The sequence below is a fragment of the Triturus cristatus genome, chromosome 5_2, assembly GCF_964204655.1.
Source record: "Triturus cristatus chromosome 5_2, aTriCri1.1, whole genome shotgun sequence".
NCBI lineage: Eukaryota > Metazoa > Chordata > Amphibia > Caudata > Salamandridae > Triturus > Triturus cristatus.
In genome coordinates, this window is record NC_140588.1 from 350,281,653 (window position 1) to 350,302,309 (window position 20,657).

The window sequence follows — 20,657 nt, forward strand, 5'->3', positions numbered from 1 at the left end:
TCTTCTGTCGCAGCAGGGGGCGGTCCTCCACCCGAACCTGTCCAGTCTCCACCTTCATGCGTGGAGATTGAGCGGCGACAGTTGATGCCATTTGACTTGCCTCCTGAAGTCTGCGATGTGATTCTGGCAGCCAGGTGTCCCTCCACTAAAACGGAATACGCCTGTAGGTGGAACAAATTTGTGGCATGGTGCACAGCAAAGGCTGTGGATCCCCTTTCCGCCCCTCTTTCTAAGGTTCTCCTCTTCCTTCTTTCTTTGGCCCAGCAGGACTCTGCTCTGGGCACTCTTAAAGGTTATCTTTCTGCTATCTCTGCCTTCCTTCGGCTTCCTGATCAGCCTTCTCTCTTCAAATCCCCTGTTGTTTCTCGATTCCTTAAGGGCATTACTCACATGTTTCCTCCTGTCCCTTTCGTAATGCCTCAGTGGGATTTGAATCTTGTTTTGACATATCTGATGTGCGCTCCCTTTGAGCCACTTCATAATTGCCCTCTTCGCCTCTTGACGCTTAAGACTGCTTTCCTGGTAGCCATCACCTCTGCTAGAAGGGTGAGTGAGCTCCAGGCTCTCTCTTCTAAGCCTCCTTTCCTTTCTATTCATCCGGACAAGGTTGTGCTCCGCACTCGCCCTTCCTTCCTAAGGTTGTGACTGCCTTTCACATCGGGCAGTCTGTTACGCTGCCCACCTTCTTTCCGCCTCCGCATCCCTCGAAGGAGGAAGAGCGGCCCCACCGTCTGGACCCACAACGTGCGCTCTCCTTCTATCTGGACCGCACAAAACAGTTCCGGGTGGATGACCAACTCTTCGTTGGCTACGTGGGCGCTAAGAAGGGGCGGGCGGTGCACAAGCGGACCATCTCTCGGTGGGTCGTTTTGTGCATCAAAGCTTGTTACGCCTTAGCTAAAAAGGAACCTCTTGTTGAGCTGAGGGCCCATTCCACTCGGGCCACGGCGGCGACGACTGCCCTGGGTCGGGGAGTCCCCTTGCAGGACATTTGTCAGGCAGCAACGTGGGCCTCGCTGCACACGTTTGCCAAGCATTATTGCCTGGACAGCCAAGTCCGGAGAGACGGCTTCTTTGGCCGTTCTGTTCTCCAGGACTTTCTGGTGTGATCTTGGTTCGCAGACCCACCACCGGGGTTGGTATTGCTGGGGTATCTATTCTAAGGTGAAGAATCTAACTAACGTGTTTCTTTCAGATGAACAAGTTACTTTCCTTCGGTAACGATGTATCTGTAAGAAACATTAGTTAGTTAGATTCCTCACCGACCCACCCATCCTCCCCGTTCTGCGAATCGACATCTAGGGTTAAGGTTATCCTTTTCAGGGCCTCTGCGTTCCTGGCGCGGAAAGCTATGTACAAGAACTGACATCAGCGCGCGAGGGCGGCGTCTAAGTACTCCGACGTCATTCCGGCGCACTACGTCGACGACGGACATGGACGCCTAGCGACGCGCAAGGGGTATTGCTGATGAAAAATCTTTCCGGATCCAGCCTGACGCCTGGGGATATTCTAAGGTGAGGAATCTTAACTAACTAATGTTTCTTACAGATACATCGTTACCGAAGGTAAGTAACTTGTTCATTAATTACCTTTAGCCAAAGTCGTCTGAGAGTTCATCCAGAGTTATTTTTTGGATATAAATCATTTACAAACCTTTTAAGCAATCAAAAGTGTTATAGCTAACTTTTATGCAGGTGAAATGGGTTAGAGTTATCATACAAATGGGCAACCTTACCTGTGAACACACTGCAAGGATGTGCAGTCTTTACCCTTTGGTCTTTACCTAGCAGCACGTTACCATGCAGGTAAGTACCATGCAAGTTTCCTCTTTTGGTACTTCATCAAGCAGGTACATTTATTTAATGGCATAATTATTTATTATGTAATTGTAATAAGAGATTTAAGAGAGTTATGGGATGGGTGAGAGTTCAAGGTGAAAGGGGCTTTCAAAAGTTTTTTAGGGTTCAAGGATGAGTAAGGGGACAGGGTAGTAAGTTTAAAAAATATATATTTAAAGAGTTCTGGGACAAGTAAAGTTAAAGGGAGGCAGTTTTTTTTGGGGGGGGGGTTCAGCATTCAGGAGTGGGAAGAAGCAAAGGGAGGCAAGGGTTTTTCCGGGTTAGGGGTATGACAGAGATAAAGGGACGTACGGCGGTTAGAGGTAAAGGGTGATTAAGTATTTTTAGGGATAAGGGCTTGGTTACAGCTAAGGGGAGGTAAGGGATGTTTAGGGTTCAACAACAGTAGAGTTAAAGGGATCTATTGGGTTTTTAGGGTTCAGGGACGTATAGAGGCATATGGTTTTTATTGTTCAGAGATGGTTAGTGGTGAAGGGAGGTAAAGGGTTTGTTAGGGATCAGAGGCGGGTAGAGATAAAGACAGGTAAGGGGATTTTAGAGATCAGGGACAGGTAGAGGTAAAAGAATATAAAGGATGTTTAGGGTTCATGGGCTGGAAGAGGCAAAAGGAGGTAATGAATCAAAAATAGTAAATTTAAGGAGTTACCCCCCAAAAAAGTGGAAATGTATAAAGAGATACATACATACACAAATTGTAGGACACTTGCCCGGTATATACCATACCAAAGTAAGGTACAGTGTGCACAGAGTCTAGGGGCTCCCCAGAGGTATAGCAGAGGCAAAATTAGATAACCACGAACAGCTCTCTTTGTGGTAGTGTGGTCGAGCAGTTATCAGTAGGGTGTGTTAAGCATCTATTGTATTCACTCAATCAAGGCTGATGGCACACACTCAAAGACAGAATCCAGACCAGTTAGGTAAATATAAAAAATGCATACTTATGTTTTATTTCCAGAACCAAGCAGGACTTGGCACAGGTAAGTGAAATATACTTTCAAATGCTAGACTTTACAAATAAATGCAGTTGGGGTTGAAATTGCCATAGTTACAGTTTTGTATTTGCTTTTAAAACAGTTTAAAATACATAGAGATTACTTTGGAATACTTTTAGATTACTTTTGGATTATATTGACTACTCTGGGTAATATGCCTAAATATCATACAGTGGATCCTACAATATAAAGGTACGTATGACACTTTTGGAGTTAAAGTACAGTCACTTTTCTTTCATACAAAACACAGTGAAAAAATTAGAACATTTTATGAACAAAAACTCGTAACATTGGTACCTATGGGGAAAAGTGTGTTAATGGTTAACAGATAAGTAAACGACCTGCAAGTATGGCTTTTTGGGTTTAGGACCAAGGTTCCCCAAGGTCCAGTTAGGCACTCAAATTGCACCAACTCCAGTGATGGGGTGGCCTGGTGCAGAGTGCATGGGCCCAGTGTAAGCCAATGAGGCTAAGGGACACTTTGGTTGGGGCTGCTCATGGGCAGGTCACTTGGTCTTAGGAGGCAAGCTACTATGGTTAAGGTCAGGGCAAAGGGGGTCCCAGGTGGCACCAAGTGCATCAGCGATGCAAGGGCGGTCGGGTGCTTAGGAGGGGTCGGGAGCCCAATGCAATCCTATGGAGGTTGTCGGTTTTGGATTTTGGCTGCAGGCTCTGTCCAGGAAGTCTTCTGGGAGGAACCAACAGCTGGGCAGGTAAGTTGGAGGGCTCGGGGACATAGGTGCACCTCATGTCCACTTCTCCACAGCCCAGGGCAGCCGGTAGCAGAGGTGCCTTTGAGATCGGATTTCACTTACCTCGCCACTCGCGGTGGGCGGGGATCTCCATGCAAAGGCTGCAGGCGATGTCGGGGAGTCGTGGGGGGGTCAACCCACGGTGGACTCGCACTCTGGAGCGCTGGGGGACCTTGCTGGGACACGTGGCCCACATGGTCTTGGGCCGTAGGCGATAAATGCTGTGGTAGTTCCAGGCATCGAGTTTCTTCGTCCTCAGCATCCTCAGAGTCTTTCTTTGGAGTTTCTTTGGAACAGAGCTGCTGTTTGCTGGAGATCCGGACTTTGTTGAAGGCTGTCAGTCCTCCCAGGGGTTCTAGAGGTCACTGGCTGCAGGACAAGTCTACTTTTGGGGCAAGATCACTGGAAACTACAGATGGGCCGGTAGGGCTGGGGCCAAGTCAGTTCTTCTTTACAGTCTCCTCTGTTGTGCGACTTCTTCCATCCTCCTCTTTCGTAGGTTACAGGAATCTGAGGAGGCAAGGTTCAGGATTGCCCCCAACTACTAAATTTAGTGGCGTTTACAGGGGTGGCAGATCGGGACCAATAGGTCCCTTCCTTGTGGTGACTACATCCCCTATTATGCCATCCTGCAGTGGGAGGGGGGCATGAGCCTCTCTCTAATTGTCTGGGTCTCCTCATCTTCAGGATGGAGGGCACTGAGATGTGTTCTTCACCTCTCCTCCCCACCTGAGGGATGGGGTTGGTAAAGGTGGGCACACCTCTCCTCCTATCCTGGTTTTCCCGCCAAGTCTAGTGCACAAAATGGGGTCAGAACCGGTGGGTGACAGTTTCTTGGGGCAGCAAAAGGCAGGGACAGCTTAGAAAGGAGGCAGGCCTTTGAAGCCTCCCCTTCGTGGACCCAGCCCATCCTGGGGGAGGAGGCATGACACACCTGCCCTGGATGGGCTTTGTTTCTGAACCCAGAGAGCGGAGGCCCTCTACCCAGGGGTCCAGAAACCTTTCTGGTGGTGGCAAATGGTGGGCAGACATTCAGGAACCATACCAGGGCTGGTCGTTTTTCAGGGGGCATCTATAAGATGTCCTCTGGGTGCATTTTACATTAAATCCTACACTGGCATCAGTGCGGGTTTAATGTGCGGAGAAGTTTGCTGCCAAACTTCCCAGGTTTCAGTAAAGCGATTATGGAGCTGTGGAGTTCATAGTGACCAACTCACAGACCATATACTCTTTATGGCTTTTTCTCTGCACTTACAACATCTAAGAATGGACTTGGACACTGTAGGGGTACAGTGTTCATGCAATTGTACCCTCACCTGTGGTCTAGTGCACCCTGCTAGAGGGGGGACTTACCTATGCCACAGGCAGTGGATTGCATGCATGGCACACAGGGATGTGTGCCATGTCGACTCTTCTCTTTTCTCTGCACCAAAACACACAGCCTACAATTGCAGTGTGTGGGCGTCATGGTGCAGGATTGCTTAAGAGTGGCACAATAGGTGCTGCAGCCCTTAGAGGCTTTCCCTGGTCACAGTGCCCATGGTACCTTTTGCAAGGGGCTTACCAGCGGCCAGAGATGTGCCAATTGTGCGCACTAAGGTACAGTTTTGGGGGAAAGAACAAAAGCCCTGGGAACCTGATCGGCAGGGACCCAGGGCACATCAAGTCAAAGTGCATCAAAAACCTGGCAAAACTGTATGGGGGATACTGCAACAGAAACCCACTTTCCTACACATATTCCCCCAATAAAATATCTAAATGTATAAATACAAATTGTAACTGGCGTAGTTCATAGTTCAGTGAATTTCTGTTTTTTTTTTAAACACAAGTTGATGGCCCCAGCATCTAACCTAAGTATACCGCCACTTTAACCTTCGTGTTTTCAAGTGAATACAAATAGAAATATATTAATATTTGTCTACCAAAATGGTTTAATTTTAAAATTAGTAAGATGATAAACACCTGAGAAGATGGGTAGAGTAAACAAGCAGATGTAGAGAGAGGATGCTGTTCTTATACAGATGTCTCTCTCTCTCTCTTTAACAATTTTTTAGCGCCTTTGAAAATATGCCTCAGATTATTAAAAACCCTCCCACCTCTCACATTTTAAGCTTCTGGTTTCATTTCTGCATTACATCTCAATGCTCATTTACTTCAGCCTGGTTTTCAGGAACGGCTTTGAATTCATAAGCTCCTATTCCTACAAAATAGTGTTAAGGATTCCCTCGCTTTTGTCTTGAGTAAAACAATGTTAGCACTCTGGTTGTTTATTAGAACTCTGTGGTAATGCTGGTTGCTTACTAGGGGTTTTCTGACAGACTGCTGCTGCTTTTGGAAGTACATGTTTTACTCGGAATATCAGACCTTATTCTCACATGGCTGAGGCAGATAGTGTGAACATATATAAAATGTGCTCTTATTTTAACTTCTGGAGCACCTTCCATAACCTCCTTGAGAAAATCTCGAGAGAAAAAGATTTTCTCTCAAACATGGTTCATCAAATCTCAGCAGGGGTGTCAGCATTTTTCACATGGTAAAATCTCCTGGGAATTCATCAGCATTCCTAAAATGAGTAGAACACCATCACCAAATTATTTATTTTGTGACTGCTTTCTATTATCACCCTTTATATGTGCTTCTTTTTTTGGCCCTGCAATTTACTACACTGCATTTTAGTGAGGACCATGACCCTGAGTCCTGTAGTGACCGCCACTCATATATTGTTTATGGTTATATCTATTTTTTTGCCACTGCATGACTGTGCCGAGCCCCTCTTTAAAAGCAAATTTCTCAAACGACTGAACAGAAATACTCCAAATCACAAAAAGCACACATTCTGAGTAAAGTTCCAACTTTTAAAAAATGTGTTGTTATTCAGTTCAGCTATTATTTCTATATCTGCGATTGATTTTTCCTATGGGAATTAACTATGGCAAATTATTATTAACAAAACAAAAATCGCTGTTCTTCTTCAAACTCTGACCTGAGAGAGAGAGAGAGAGAGAGAGACTGACTGACTGACTGACTCAGTCAGTCAGTATCAGTGTTTTCCATTGTAAAGGCATGCGTGGGCTGGGACGCCCCATTGCTGGGGCAGCCATGCGCTATACAAATCTGATAACATAACTTGGTAGTACAATGCGTTATAAAAGTTGAGGCATGATAATACCCATGGGTTTTAAGGTATTTGTGATGAAGTCTGATATTCCACTGCAAGTGGCGGCATATTGATCTGTGATGCTTCTCCTAACACATTGGAAGTTACATGACCGGTTTTTGGCCAATAACCATGATTTTGGAACGTTTTTTTGGATGGTGTTGGATTGTGTACATTCATTTGCTATGTGAAACTTTTACAGATACTAGTACAACAATATTGCCTGTTCAGTTTGATACATTGGTATAATTTCATATATGTGGGAAGTGATTGGTTGAAAGTTTGTTTCTTTTCAGATTAATTTTGTCTGGAAATTATCATGCTCCAAATATAAGGTTTAAACCAAACAAATGCCTTTAACACATTCATAACCTGTACAGAGGTCACGTGATTTAACGTGTAGTAGTAAATTGCTTGCATTTGATTACAAAAAGCCCGTTTTTGTTTAGAGACATTAACTCGGTTATATGACAAATTGCAGGTATTCACCATTTCTAAGGAGCTGGTTCCCCGTGTACTTTCCCGAATTGTAGAAGCAGTTGCTGAAGAGATAAGTCGCCTGATGCAGTGTGTTTCATCCTTTAGTAGAAATGGAGCATTACAGGTATTTATTTGTGTTTTAATGTGCTAAGAATCAATTATTCTTAAGAAATGTTCTAATTCTAATAAACCTGGTATATATTTTTCTAGTGCCTTGTAGGCATTTGCAAGTCTATAAAAGATAGAAATATGACAAGTTTTTTACTTTATATCATGTATCCCTTACAAAGGCATAATGCCAGAGTGTGCCAAAGCAGAAATCTAAATCTAGGGAATGGGAATTATAATAAAATTCAAAATACAAAAAACATATAAAGCGGGTAGTATGACAACGAATAGTTGCGATGGTAGGGTCCAATGAGCCATTTCTCCAGAACATCAGGATATGTATTAAGTAATGGCCAGTAGGAAACCAACATGACTTTCGGCCTGCTCAGACTCCACACACAGCGGAGTCACACGAGTGGCGTAACAAAATTTGCAAAGTGCATGGAGGGGTGCACCCCACACTCCGGACCCAGTCAGGAGCTCTCAGGGCCGCCCATGCACCGTGCCGGTGTGAGGGGAGACTGGTGCTCGGGCAGTGGCGGCTGGTGACATTTGAAAGAGGTAGGGCGTAAAAGTCACGGGCAGCGCAATGTGGCGAATGAGCGTAGCGAGCGAGCTCGACCCGATGAAGGGGAGCTTAGGGGGGTTCTCTCACTTAGAAAATTTTGAAAAAAGAGCGGGCAAATGGTGCAATTGCAAGCACATTTAACAAAGCAAGAATGTTAATAAACCATTCTATATATTTGCACCTTTCATCTTCTCCCTCATTATCTTTCATTCTTTCTGTGATCACTCTTACTCCTACCCATAACCCTGCTCTTAATCCTACTTATGCTTAATTATATTTCACATCTCTGTTTACTCTTAATCCTACAGTTACTTCTACTTACTCATACTTACACAAATGTGCACCTACTCAGTCCTATTTACACCAAATCATACTTCTAATTAATCCTACACTTCTAACTCCTTTTCTTGCTTATTCCTCTTCTTACTACTAAGCTGACGCTTCACCACAAATACATAATGTAATAGCATTGAAGGCTCGCAAATGATACCAAATGTAAACTGTCCAACTAGATAGGTACGGACTGGCTGTAACCCGACTGAGGCAGAAACCATCTTTCATGCGTGAGGCAGGCACTGCATATCATATTATTAGAAAAACTATTTTGGTGAACATAATAAACTGTATTAAAAGAAGCACGCCACTCTTGCTTCCAAAACGGAATGTAAATTAATTGCATCCCGTTTTGGAAGCAAGAGTGATTTTGCTTCTTTTAAAACAGTTTATCAATCAAGGCCAGGCCCCGGGGGTCGAGTAACCTGGCCTCGCACGCTCCCGTCCACACAGACCTGCCAGTGCGCACGCTCATAAAAACACAAACATATGCAAGTCTACCCTTCCAGGTGGCATCTAAAGAAAGGTAGCAATGTGGGAAAAGTCAATGCTGTCAGTTTTAATGTCAACTCAGCCCGCGTGGGGGTCCACAGACAAGCACAAATATATACATATTAAAAAAAGATGGGTCGTCTCACAATTAGCAAAGTTCTTAAAATGCACACAGACGAAGAACGTTACTTTGCTGTACATTAAAGCCAGGCGTATTTTTACAGTGTGGGAGAAAAGTGTGTAGTGAAAAAATTTACCAACAAGGGATTGCTCGAAATAATGTTTTTGTGTTGACGTTAAAAGCTAAATGGAGAGTGGGCCCCATAACGCCACTGAAGCGAGGTAACATATGCTAGACATCTACACACTGAGAAAAATAAATAAGTAAGCCCCTTACAACAGTAATAATAAAACAATCTGGAAAAAGTACAGGCAAACACTGATGTATGAAACATGCTACCTCTTTGGTCAGAACATTTTAAGCCCCTGCTTCTACAAATGTTATATAGTTTGCCCAACAAGAGGAACGCAAGGCCATGTACCATCGCAGCAGAAAACACAGGCTCTCCACATCCCCCAAGCTGTCAACAACCGGTCAGTATCCCACCCAAGTACAGTCACAGCCGGGTGTACCGCCTGCACAAGCGAGGCTTAAGTCTGCTGTTATTGATGTGGTGTGTAGGAGGGTGGAATGTGTCTGGCTTGGCTGGTGGGTGACAGTAGCGGGTCGGATTGTCATATTTTCTGACCATGTATTTGAAGAATGGGCAGTTTTGGCACTGGTCTTTATGGGGGCGCCTGGCGACAGAAGGGACTGTATTTGAGTCTCTCTGCTTCTGGGTTTTGTGTGGGGTCTGATGTTAGAAGGACTGAATGTAATATTCCATGACCCTGGGGTCTGATAGTACGGTTATGGATAATATGGATGTTTCTTTTTATTTTATTTTTGTGATCGCCTGAGGAAACGTAGGGGCAGTCCTCCAAGAGAAAACAAGCATTGGCATAGCCAATAGGTCTCGCTTTTGAGACCTTCTAAGTATTTATTTATGCAACACAATATTCTTGGTGCAACAACAACTGTTGCATGGCTAAACACTTAAAACGTCCCAAAGGCGAGACCTATTGGCTATGCCAATGCTTGTTTTATTAGCTCATGCAATGAAACACTGCATGTTGCAGGGCTTCTCTGAGCAGTTTGGAAACTGACTAAGTCTGGATATGATTTCAAAACTGATGAGTTAAGGTACATGTCACTCCACTGCCAGACAACACTTTGAGTGAAGTTAGCGGTGTAGTTGTCCCTGGAACTCTGGCACGCTCCTGGCATTGTCGCTGAGCTCTCTCGTGTGGTCCCGCAGAGTCCCGCGCTTGCAGATCCTTGGATCGGCTCTGGCTCGACTCTCCCAATAAATCTGTTCACTCCCCCAGCTCTATAGAGAAGTACAGGGGGGGAAGGGGGGTGCAGGCGGTGTGCATGAGAGTTGACAGGGTAATATCAGGAGGAAAGTGTATGAAAGACAAAGTTAGGCTGGAGGCAAAGGACTTCACAGAAACAAGGCAGTGATATCGAGGAAGGCAGGGAAAAGTAGACAGAATGAGAGCAGCAAATTAGAGGATAGGAAAAGTCACTACAGAAGAGGAATGAGGGCACGAGACTGCACAGGGTAGGAAAGCGAGAGCTCGCAAAAGAACAGTAGAGCATGTGTGAGAGTAAAGAAAGACAACAGGAAAAGTTGGACAAATGGATTCCCAAAGGCAAACCAGTGAGGCAGGGAGGTGCAGTGGGGGAGAAAATTGAGGTAGGGTGAGTAAACGAAATGGTGGAAGATAGGCGTGACTGGGATGGCAAAGTACATAGAGGCTGCAGTAGGGTGGTGGTGGTGGTAGGGAGCGGGGGAGGGATTAGAACGGGGACGCCACACAAGTGAAATATGGGGCACGGGCGTTAAAAACGTAACTTGAGAAAACAGGAGATCCCAGAGACAAGTAAGGGAACGTGGGGTGAAAAGAACATGAAGAAAGCGAGGCGGAGCAAATTTTAACAATCATTTACTATATAAAAGTATCCGATTTCTCTTTTTTGAATTGAACTCAAAAAAATAAAGCGGCCGATAAAATATCTTTAAAACGTTCGCTCCAGAGGCGACGAGCGCTCTACAGTGTTGCACTTTAACCACTGTTAAATAAGCAGTGATCTGGAGTAAAACTGCAGTGTTGCGCACAGGCAAGCTAATGTGAAACCGAAGGTCACACGTCAAAGAGAAGACTGGTGCGGCCTTCCTGACTGTGGAAGTTGATTATGTTCCCTCTCTGCGGGGAGCGCACACAACAGTGTTACACGCGTTCCTGTGAGAACAACAAGCATTCAGAAAAAGGGAAGCTCTCTCATCACCGCTTGAGGCAAAGCACCCAAAGAAAAGCGCAAATAAGACTGACCTTGTTACTGTTAATGAGAATGGAAACACAGAGCATTCAACAGATCATTAATATTTTTACAAAATGTTATATATAAAGTACTGTTAGTATAATAAGCACTCAGAACTAAAAAAACAAGGCTTGAAGTTCGCGAGCGATGCGAGCGGCAAAAGTGAAAGTGATCGCGCACCATGACGAGAGAGGAAAGCCAGATGGCGCCTCTGCTCGTGACTGTGCGCGTAACCGCACGCTCCATGCCACCGAAAAACTGTTGGACTTTTAAAAGCCCACTTACTAAATGTCTCGCCAGGGCAGCGCATGCACTGGCTCAGGCGAGACCTAAAAAGGACATTGTAATGGGCTCTCTTTTTTTGGTCTTCGCCTACTGAAGAAAAGAAATATGCACTCTGTCAGTGCTGCAAGCTAGACCAGCATCAGAAGTTACAGGTGTTTGACATAAAAAAGTCACAGAGCCACTAAATGTATATCTCGCTCTGCACAAGAAGCATTTTGTATACTTGTGAATTAACAAAATGAATTTGTCTATAAGCAAAATGTGCTGTATGTAGGCAATATACTCTGACTTCAATGGGTAGGAAAAGCCCAGTGCCAAGATTATTCTGACAGCAGCAGGCCCCACTACCATACCCATGACGATCATAGGAGACAATTCTTACCACGTTTTTATGTATATTGGGCCAGGGGAAAATCGTGGAAGTGGTATCTGTGTTCATAATCGCAGGCCGCCCTCCATGCTCACTTCCCCTGGGCGCAAGTTGCAATTGTGAATGTGGACCTACAGGCTCAGAATATATACAGCACATAGGCATGGGAACATTTTGTCCCTTGCAAACGTATGTCCAAAATTTTGTTAATGAGTCTGAGGTATGCATAAATTATGTACTTGTAACTGCAACATGTATGTGCTAGAGGGGGCGTTTCCAGGGGAATCTCTGCATGTCTATGGACATGCGATACAAATGAGATGAAAACCCGCAAAGAAGTAACATGGATGCTATGGACGTAACGTCTGGCATGAATTTCCTATGCTTATCTGAGCCCCTACCACGATGCACTCCCAATAAAATACACATTCATCTTACAGAAAACGCAGTACACCCTTCTTAACTGGTTTTGCCATAAGTGTGTAGGACGTTGCTGAATGTATATAAAAATAATTTATTTGGGAGGATATATCGGTTACAAAAATAAGGAAATTATCTAACGCCAACAGCACAGAGGGTATGGAAATGCATGCATAGCTACTCTGGGAAAAGGAAACATTACATAAATTGCCTATGTTTGTGAATAAAATGATGTTAGAGGCACAGTGCGTTTGGTGGCATGGTGTCATTGTTAACAGGATCAGGAATTGTTGCTTTTCTTTCATTAGGCAGACTTTGAGGAGAATCGTCCCTCGAGGAGCTTGTCAGAATCAGTATGTGCTTTTTGGTGTTGGTGAACGGATTGCCAACTATTCACACTCGTCCACTGCGCACACAACACGAAAAGAGTGAAACTTCAGTCTGAAGGCCCATTCAAACCTTAGTCTCTCTGCAAATGTCGCCGGCTCCACTCGTCCGGGAGGGGAAGTGGGGGTGCGTGGAGGCCAGGGTGGAAATTATAGGGACCTTTGTGACAATGAAATTGCCTGCAGGAGAATAGAAGGGATGAACAGACTCTTTGCATGAAAAGGGGCACATAGGAGCCAACAGCTGTGAAAGTAGCCATGCAGGATGCTATGGATTACTACGATTCAACTATAACAGAATGAAGCAGACCTGAAAGTCAAAAAGGGCTGGTAGGGAGTCAGTCACAACATAATCCTGACTCTGTAGCAGCCCTTCTGACCCTTCAGGGTTTTCAGCCTGCCACAAGATCTACTGTTTTGTCTACACTGCAATCGCGGCTCGCAATTCTTGGGGGGTGTAAAATATAATAAAACAAAAAATAACCTGATCCCTTTCCCGTGCCGCATCTGCTCCTGGGCCGGTCCGGAGGAGGAACAGGAACCGGCATGCTCCCTCCTCCCTCCCCATCTGTATCCAATCACAACGCTGCAATGGCAGTGTTGTGATTGGTGCGGCGTCGCGGGCAGCACCCAGCCGGGCACCCAGCCGGGCACCTGTTGGGAGACCATTTTCTCTATGTAGGCTGCATGCAGCCTACATAGAGAAAATGTAAAGTGCGCATGATTGCTTTGGTCGGCCCTAGGGCCGACCAAGCAGTCACAGCACTCAGAGTGGTGCAAGCTACTCCTCCCCGACCTGCCCGCCCCCCACCAGGCATATTCTCCCGCCCACCCGCCCCCAACCAGGCATATCCACCCGCCCACCCGCCCCCAACCAGGCATATCCACCCGCCCCCAAACAGGCATACCTCTGGCTTCTGCTTTTTCGCAGCTCGAGAGAGCAGTGGGGCGGCGCTCCTACGCCGTAATGGAGCAGCCGCCACTGAGCTCGGGGGGCCCTCCTGCTCGGAGGCTATTGTTAGGCCACTTACTCACACCAGACAAAGATTGTGAAATTATTCCCAGCAGAGCTGTAATTATGAAGCAAATGCAGGCATACTGACAGAAGTATCAGCGGATGTGGCAGGTCACCTGCAAAGTGGGCCTCCAATCAGGGGCACAACTATAGCAAAATTTCGGGGGTGCTAATATTGCTGGAAGCAGCAATGGGGCAGGATAAGAATTTCCAGAAGTGGAGTACGAGCTATCCTCATAGCCAATATGAGAATAATGAGTGACAAACCGTGCAATTTAAACCTATTGGACAAACCTGATATTGTAACAAGCATGTTTCGTAGATTTTACACTGTTCTTAGGCTACTTACAGTTATCTTTGAAAAGCAGATTGAGTGCACTGACTATTAAAAATAGGTTCTATAAATTTTAATTTCAAAGCACATAAGACGTTTTTTCACAAAGGTATATCAAGACATCACCCTTTTTGCCAATTCCCTAATTTCTTCTGTGCAGGACAATGTGCTTGTGAAATATTTCTAATTGAAAGTCCAGAAATATGCTCCTACCCCAGAAACGACTGAAGGCACAATTTAGTTTACCCAATTGGATGTTGAAAAATATTCATGGGTGAAGCTGCCCTTACATACAGGTCTGAAAATATTAGGCTCAGTGGCAGTGCCTAATTTGAGCTGGTGGTTGCAGGTGGAGCCCACTTGCATTAATTTTTGGGGTCCTGCACTGATTTTTCATCATCAGACTTTGCTCTAGAATAATAGAGAGAAAAACACAAAAGGGGGAAAGGCGAAAGAGAAAGATGGAAAAAGTATGAGAAAACGAGAAAGCAAACATTTTATAGAACCTGCAAGAGTAAGATAAGGGGGCAGGGAGTGACTGCTGATAGATGAAAGTGGCACACAGTAGAATCAAGCCTTGACAGTGTTGGTATTCAGCTCTCCTGACATTTGAAATTGCTGAGCAAAACTTTGGACCCAGCCTTTATAATTTTATGAACTAAGGACTGCTTTGTGGGTTACCACGCGTGAAGTTGGGGTAGGTAGCTGGTAAATCATAGGTTTAATTCCCCAAATACCATTCCTCCTCCCGCAGTTGTGTGCAGATGTGTTGGTAATATTACTACAAGTAAATGCACTGCCACACACCTATGCTACACTAAAAAAAAATGGTTATTGTTAGCATGCCACACTGAACAGTTCCCATACATGTAAACATATTGAGGCACATTCAGTAGGAATGCACCAAGCGTCTGTCGATGAGCTGGCAGAAAAGTTGATTTGTAGGAAGTATTATGGGCAGAGGTATAGCTAACTACAGATACAAAGTTATTTTTAAGAAAATCTGTCCGATTCCAAGTCCCTGTAGAGATGGACAGAATCAAATGCTAGAGAGCGGTCAAGTAATGGGCGTGCTGGTACTCCATTTGAACCCATTCCAGTGTTTAAATCAACCCATGTGGAAGTCAGTGCTGCTTTTGTGCCACAGCCATACCAGAATCTGTTTTGGTAATCTAAGAGAAGGTTACGTACTTCAATGAATGTAGTTATATGTCTTGACGCTGAGCTTTCAATCTATTTGCCTATAAACAGTTTTTTATTGTCTGGAAGATAGAAGAAGACCTTGTTTGAAAGCCTCTTTGTTTTAGGGCATTCTTTTAGAAGAGATCTTTATCCAAGGAGTTGTTGTTAATTCTGGCTAGATCAGTTGCGGTGCTAGTAATGAGGATATTCTTGCATATATGAGCAGGACATATTTCTACCAGTGATGATGCTGGTCTACAAGCTTTTGCAGCTTTATTGAAGTTCTGTGTGGTCAGGAGGTTAAAGGTGAGTAACTGGTGGTTTGTATTCTAGTGAACTGTGCAGCGCTGTTGTAATTGTGATTGAGCCTTGGAGAGGGATGGAGGGGGTCTAAAATAATTTGGCGGTTTGAAGTAATGCCGCTGTGCCAGGCACACAGTAAGGGAAAGTCCAGAGGCCTTTGACTGTGTTGCCGAGGCATTAGAATTTCCTAAGGTACTGCCAATTCAGTTTACTGTGGTTAGAGGATCCTTTTACCTGTAATCTCTTCAAGTGGGTTTGTCATCTAGAGGCCCATCGTCATCTCCCCCTGTTCAAATCGCCTGTCCCATGTTTAGGTCTCTTGACCACGGTCTACTCTTCAGGCCACAGGTCATCTCTACAGGATTTAGGACAGGTTCCTCTGAAGCAAGGCAGCTTGGCTTCAGTCAGCTCTCCCTGCTACCAACTCATAATTCTAATGCATAGTCCGACAGGACAACTGTGCACTACCTTGCTGTATGGAGTCACTGTTGTTCACTTACTAAGATTTCAATGAAAGTCCAAGGCACAATGGGTTCATATAGGAACTGTGTAAGATTATTGGCAATAAATGCATGAGAGGAAAGAAATGAAAACTACGATTTTGAATAAAACCGAGAGGGGTAAAAAAAACACTGCACTGCTTCTGGATAATGAATTATGTCATGGTAACCCATGACATAACTCCATGTAGTAGTCTGGAAAAATGTTGATACGTGTATAGTGCTGTGATGTGCAAACTATTGGAAACAAACTAATCCACTCTTTAAAAATGAATATCACCACATCCAATTGATCTTATGAAATGCTTGACTGCTTTGGCAAACATGGTTTTTTATCCAATAACACTTTGCATCTTGGGATTTTCAAGCCCAACCTACAATGTAGAAAAAAAAAAACACACGCTCCATAATGAAGCATTGTGGTTAATGGAAAGCCAGGAATGGCTATAGGTGTCACACAGTACAATGGGCAACTATGCAAAATGTTGATTTTTGGCCTAATTTTTTTTAACTAATCAAAAGCTATGCTGTGAAATGGTGAATGCGCAAAGATTCCATGTCATGTGTAGATGTTAGAATTCAAGTGATAAATGTCAAACATTCAAACTTTAAAATACTGAAGCTTGCTAAAAATAGACTTTCCACCACAGTGACAGGTCCAAGGGGCTTTTGGACCAATGCTATAGCATCACTTGCAACCCTTTGGTCACGCTGTGTAGTAACAGCAACTGAAGGTGTCTGAACTGAGAAGATGAACAGAAAACCTCAATAGTGGCACCTGTGTTCCCATGCAGAGTCGAAGCTTTGGTGTGCTTTCACGAGCCCCATCCACTCAGCTCAGCCTCAGACAGTTCTCCACTGTGGTACCTGCCACCATAGAGCACTGCCATCTTGTAGGCCAACAGGTTCAATCACTGATCTATACCAAGTGTGAAAACACCAGCTCACTCTGCAGGCCAAAGGAGCTCAGGTGAAGGATTAAAAATTAACTCTAAAGCCAGTGCTACATCACCACCTGCAATGCACCGTTGACCTAAGTCCCCACTCTATTCCATCACCAGCTCACAGCCTCTGTCCTATTGCTTCATCCTTAACCTCTTATGCCTGCTTCCCCCTTCTGCAGCATTTGCCTGCTTTCTCCTCCTGGACCAAATAAACACTTGCTTCAGCTTATCCCCACAGCCTCAGACTGATTCTCAGTCCCGCACCATCCCTCAAAGCCTCAGTCCTGATCTCCCTCCTTTCGCCATCACTCTCCCCTCTTGCACCGGCCACATAGTTACAGATGGGACTGACTAGGTATCTAGGGCCTAATTTACACGGCCATTGCGCCACTAGTGCATAATTTTTTTGTGACGCACCGGTGGCGCAGTGTGCCTGCTCCTATTTACAAGGCCACGCAAAGTCACCCTACAGGACTTTTCATGGCCTTGTAATGGGCCTCTTTCACACATTACTCTGCATGAAAGGGGTGTTCTATGGGTGTTCCCACGCAACATCCATGAAAACTGACACATTCCCAGATTTACAAAGTTTTGGAAATCTGGGAATGCGTCAGAATCCTATGCCTCCCCAGGGGAGGTCTAGGAGTGGCGCATCAAGGAGAAATACTTTTATTACTCATTGTTTTTTCCTCTTTCTATGCTTGCTGCGTTCTGCAGCACGCATAGAAAGAGGAAAATGCCATCAATTATTGTTTTTTTGCCGGAAGGTGTCCCTTCCTGCACAATCAAAAATCCTCCCCACAACGCAGGCACCGTTGCAACAAGATGCAAGGGTGCCTGCACTGGCACATGGCAGCCAATTGTGCTCAAGCACAGGGGAAAGCACTTGGAAGCATTATGTTGTTGTTAATACAACGTAACCCTGTGCTTTTACAATGATGCAGCTCAGCACAGCAAAATGGCTTGCGGCGCAGCACCATTTGTTTTTATAAATGAGGCCCCTAGTTTTGAGGAAAGACAGATATTTTGCAGGTGCCGTGTAGCAATCTGTATATTTATGACAGTTGGGGAATTTTTAGGTCCTGCCGCTGAAAGAGTATGTGCTGCTTGCGCCTGCTCTCTAGCTTGCAAGACATATGTTATACAGCAAGGGACTTTGCCAATGCTTGTTATGTGTGCAGCATAAGAGGTGAGCTCATATAAATATTGGATGATTCTGAACAGTGTGAGTTTTGCGAGTGTAGGGTGAAAGGTGTGCCGATGTGAATGCAGGGTGAGCTACATGAGTGAGAGGAGTGCATACAGAGTGAGAGGAATGAGTGCAGGGTGGGCGGTGTGAGCGGTGTAAATGCAGAGTGAGTTATGTGCCTGTGTGTGCACTGGGGGACCAGTGTGCCTGTGTGAGTGCAGGGTGAGCGGCATGAGTGAAGGGTGAGCTGTGATAGTGAGCTTAGGGTGAGTGGTGTGTCCTTGTGAGTTCTGGCAAACTATTATGCCTGTGTGCAGGAAGAGTGAGCTGCATGCGTGATATGTGAATGCAGGCTGAGCAGTGTGCCTGTGACTGCAGGGTGAGTGGTATGAGTTCAGCGAGTGTTGAGCATGTTTGAGTGTTGTGAGTTTAGGGGAGTGGTGAGCCCAAGTGAGTGAAGGGCGAGCTGTGTGAGTGACCAGAGTGTCTGTGTAAGTGCAGGATGAGTGATGTGCCCATGTGAAAGTAGGGTGAGAGGAGTGAGTGCAGGGTGAGTGATGTTAGTACAGGGTGAGGAATGTGCCCATTTGAGTTTGGGTGCAGGTGAAAGTACATAGGTGAATGGTGAGACTACAGGGTGAGCAGTAAGAGTGACAGGTGAGTAGAGTATCATGTGAGTACAGGGTAAACAACATGTTCAGGGTGAACGGCATGAGTGCATGTTGATCCGTGTAAGTGTGATCGCTGTGAATGTAGGGTGAGTGGTGAGACTGCAGGGTGAAAGTGCCAGGTGAGTGAAGTGTCATGTGAGTGCAGGCTGAGAGGTGTGCTTCTGTGGGTGCAGGGTAAGAGAAGCGTGAATGGCATGAGTGCATGGAAATACAGTGTGATCACAGTGTGAGCGTCGAGAATGATGGGTTAGTTGTCTGAATGCAGGACAGATACTTTGAGAAACTCAGCATATTTGTTATCCATGGTAACGAGTGGGGTCTCAGATATAATTTGTATTATGGCATCCATCAAGAATGGAGGGTGGAGGAAGTAAATAATCCATGGGTCCTGCAACAAACTTTCAGACTATTGATATGCCTTGATAGGTAATATATTGCTATGACTTGAAAGTGGAAAGTATGTGGCATAACTGACAGAGCTGCTGGCTTTGAGTTGGTGAACAAGTTTCAAGTCCCAGCGTCAGCTCAACATCTTGTGATCCTGTGCAAATCACCTAATCTCCCTGTGCATTCAAAAAAGAAGGTGTCCTTGTATACCGTAATTGGTGCTCATGCAAAGTGCCCCAACATCTTAGGGTGGAGTTCAAGCTATATAAAACTGCACATAAAAAAAGCCTAATGTTAGTTTTCAGAAAATGCATTCTCACACTGTGGCAGCAAAAGTAATTTGCACCTTTAAGGAATAGGCAGAGTGGAGATGCAGGGGCACTAGGAATGGGTACAAAAAACAACAATGCCTTGTTATCAAATAAATGATCTTTTAAAGACCTGTGAAATGCTCGGGTGAGGCTGCGACGAGAGAGAGAGTGAGAGAGAGAGACTCTCGGTCTGTCTCAGCCTGGGCTGACACACACAACAGGGGGTCGGGGGAGGGGTTAAAGCCCTTTTTGAGCACTATTGGCGTTGTGTGCCTGCCTCCAATAGTGTTATCTGAAGCCTTTTACCAGGAGGTCGGCCCATCGAGGGAAGAAAACCAGTAAAAGGACCAGGCAATTGGCAGAATGGGGAGGTGCAGCGAAATGTTTTCAAGGAAGAGGTTATGGAGGGATTTGTTGCTAGTCAGTGCCAGTCTTCAGCATGGGAGCCCAGGCCGCCAATATTCTGTGGGGCACATGGAGCTGTGTGGATTAAGGTTATGCGAACAGTAGCGCCCTTCTCATCTTGCTCCAGCCTTGTACTTGACCCTGACTGTTCATTTCTGTGTGCTCAGCCAGTTTAAAGTGATTTCAGTTCTTCTTTATAATACCGCGGGGGATGTTATCTGAAAGAAACAGTTAGTAATAGGTTCCTTACCTTAGAATTACCCCCAGGCGTCAGACTGGATCCTGAAAGTTTTTCGTCTGCAGTACCTCTGTGCGTCGGAAGGTGCGTCTGCTCCGCGTCCGTCGTTGGCATCGTGGTCGCCGGGATGACGTTGCGGTAGCTAGTTAGACGCCGCCCTCGGGCGCTGACGTCAGTTATTTCTTTTTCCGCGCTAGCCAGCGCAGATCCGAAGAGAGAGGTTCCTCCAGTCACTTTTTGACAGAACTTTTTGAGTGACTTTTGTCGACGCTTTTTTGAGTCCTACCGACTCCTGGTGCACGTAGGGATGCCCGGCGTCAAGGCTTTTGCGGTTCCTGTACCTGAATCTTGTCGGTGACAGATCCACACAGCGTGTGCCTCTTTTGCCTGGAGCATGACCATGACCCCAAGTTGTGCTCCGACAGCCGGACCATGGCTCCGAAGTCTTTGCGGGAGCGGTCACGAAAGCTTTTTGAGCATTGGCAGTCGGCTCCATGTCGTTCGAGGTCCTGGTCGCGAGGGAGGTCGATGGACCGGTCGCGAAGCCATCA

The 20,657-nt window shown here is 45.5% G+C and overlaps 1 protein-coding gene across 6 annotated transcripts in view; it reads left to right on the forward strand.

Annotated features, from left to right (window-relative positions):
• Positions 1-20,657, forward strand: part of EXOC2 (exocyst complex component 2) — a 1,204,847-nt gene that overhangs the window by 1,089,221 nt on the left and 94,969 nt on the right. For all 6 annotated transcript variants that reach the window (XM_085607146.1, XM_085607144.1, XM_085607148.1 and 3 more), the window contains one exon: positions 7,242-7,364. In XM_085607146.1, the coding sequence (XP_085463272.1) occupies positions 7,242-7,364 (123 nt within the window). The remainder of the gene's footprint in view (positions 1-7,241; positions 7,365-20,657) is intronic.